Below are 1,929 nucleotides of genomic sequence, written 5' to 3' on the forward strand. Positions count from 1 at the left end.
CCTATGGGGGGGGGGGGGGGGAGTTGGGAGAAGGGAGTAGTGGGAAATGAGGAACTGTTTGTCTCTTGGGAAATGGAGCGGTTCTCATTGCTAAGCATGGACTAACCCCTGTGTCTCCCCCAACAGCCGCGGACCCCCCCAGGCCGACGAGCTGCTGAAGAAAGTTGGTTTCCGTTACGAGGGCACCTACAAATGGGTCAACCCCCACAAGCTCTGAGCTCGCTCCATTGGGGAGGGGGGGGAGGCTGGAGGGGTGAGGGAGCTGGCTACAGGGTGAGAACCCCTGCTCCACTGCCCAACCATGTCCCTCTCTGACCCCCTACCTCACCAGCTCTGGATTATGGGGGGAGGAGGATTCTTTTTTGGAGTGGGGCTGTGTACTGCTCCTCACTCACCGAATTGCTTAATGACTCTCGGCTGGACAAAGGAGGTCGGAATTGGCTCCGCACCGTTCTCTCCCTCAGTCTCGCAACGCAAGACCACACATTCCAAAGCGGAGCCTGGCTGTTTTGGAGCTGGGTGGGTGATTGGGGTGGGGGGGAAGATTGGGATAAAACAATCTACGTGTTCCTGATTGCATTGGTGTCTGTCTCTGTATTGCCTCGGTGGTGACTGACAGAAAATTCCTGATGGGCAGAGTGGCCACGTGCGCAGACTGATCTCTGACCCGGCATCAACTCCCACTTACACTCCCACTCACTCGTGCTCTCTCACTCATTCCCTTGCATTCACACTCACACTCCCTCATGGTTACATTCCCGTGCTCGCTCTCATTCCCTTATGCAAACATATTCTCATGCTCCAGGTCACTTGCACACACACTCAGGCTCATTTCTTGCGCTCACACATGGTTCCCCCATTTTCTCTCTCGTAGATGGACACTCGCTTGTAGATGTTCATGCTCTCACAATTCCCCCATTTCAAACACACTTGCACAATTGCTGACCCATGGGTTCACACTCACATGCATGTTCACTTTCACTTGCACTCACGTTCACAACATAAACACAGTTCCCTTGTCCAGAACGACTCACGCTCACATACACTTGTGTTCACAAACTGTGTGTGTATGCACACTCCCTCTCTCAGACTAACATGCACACAGATCCACTCCAGTGTAGAGAGAATTTTACTCTATCTAAACCCCATCTACTCCATATCCTTGGAATGTTTGATGGGGCCAATGTAGAGGGAGCTTTATCTACAGTTCAATGCTTTAGGTTTACAGCTGGACATTATATAATTAACGGGGGGTTTTCCCTTAGTGGCTGTTTTTAAAGGTCAGCAAAGTCCCAGTCCTGAAGATTTTCAGAGTTGTTACTCTCCTGTCTGGTGGAGAGAGGGGTTGGGGTCCCAATCCCTCACGATGGCTGGGCACTCTGTACCATGTAGTTGTTCCTACCCACTGGCTGCTTAGCCTTGGCATGGGCAGTGGGTTACTGGTAAGACCAAGGAAGGGAAGGTCAGCACTGGCACCCAAGCTGCTATGATCTCTCCGCAATCTCTCGCTCTGCGTTATTCTTTTTGTACCCGTGTTAGTTTTTAACTGTGTACTCTGCTGTAATAAATTTGTAGTCGTAATTGACTCGTTTCCTGCTCCACTGGGGAAGGTGTTTCCGTGTGGGGCCTACATCGCATCACCCTGTGTGGGAGTCACAGACCCCTGTCCCGTCACCATGGTTCACTAATGTCCTTCAGAAAGGAAACCGCCTTCCTTACCTGGTGTGGTCTACATATGACTCCAGACCAACAGCAATGCGGTTAACTCTTAACTGCCTCTGGGCAATAAATGTTGGCCAAGCCAGCGACGTCCTCGTCCCACAAATGAATAAAAAAACAAAAAAAAAAACCCCATCCTGTCACCGTGTGGGGGAATCAGAGACCCAGACCCTCATTCCCTCACCGTGTGGGGGAATCACAGACACAGAC

The 1,929-nt window shown here is 51.4% G+C and overlaps 1 protein-coding gene across 1 annotated transcript in view; it reads left to right on the forward strand.

The window, feature by feature from the left end:
* Positions 1-1,581, forward strand: part of g6pd (glucose-6-phosphate dehydrogenase) — a gene marked incomplete at its 5' end in the record, with an annotated part of 9,819 nt that extends 8,238 nt beyond the window's left edge. Inside the window, one exon of the mRNA XM_043685184.1 lies at positions 127-1,581. Coding sequence (XP_043541119.1) covers positions 127-217 — 91 coding nt within the window. The remainder of the gene's footprint in view (positions 1-126) is intronic.
* Positions 1,582-1,929: the final 348 nt, after the last annotated feature.

The sequence above is a fragment of the Chiloscyllium plagiosum genome, unplaced genomic scaffold (genome assembly GCF_004010195.1).
Source record: "Chiloscyllium plagiosum isolate BGI_BamShark_2017 unplaced genomic scaffold, ASM401019v2 scaf_71450, whole genome shotgun sequence".
NCBI lineage: Eukaryota > Metazoa > Chordata > Chondrichthyes > Orectolobiformes > Hemiscylliidae > Chiloscyllium > Chiloscyllium plagiosum.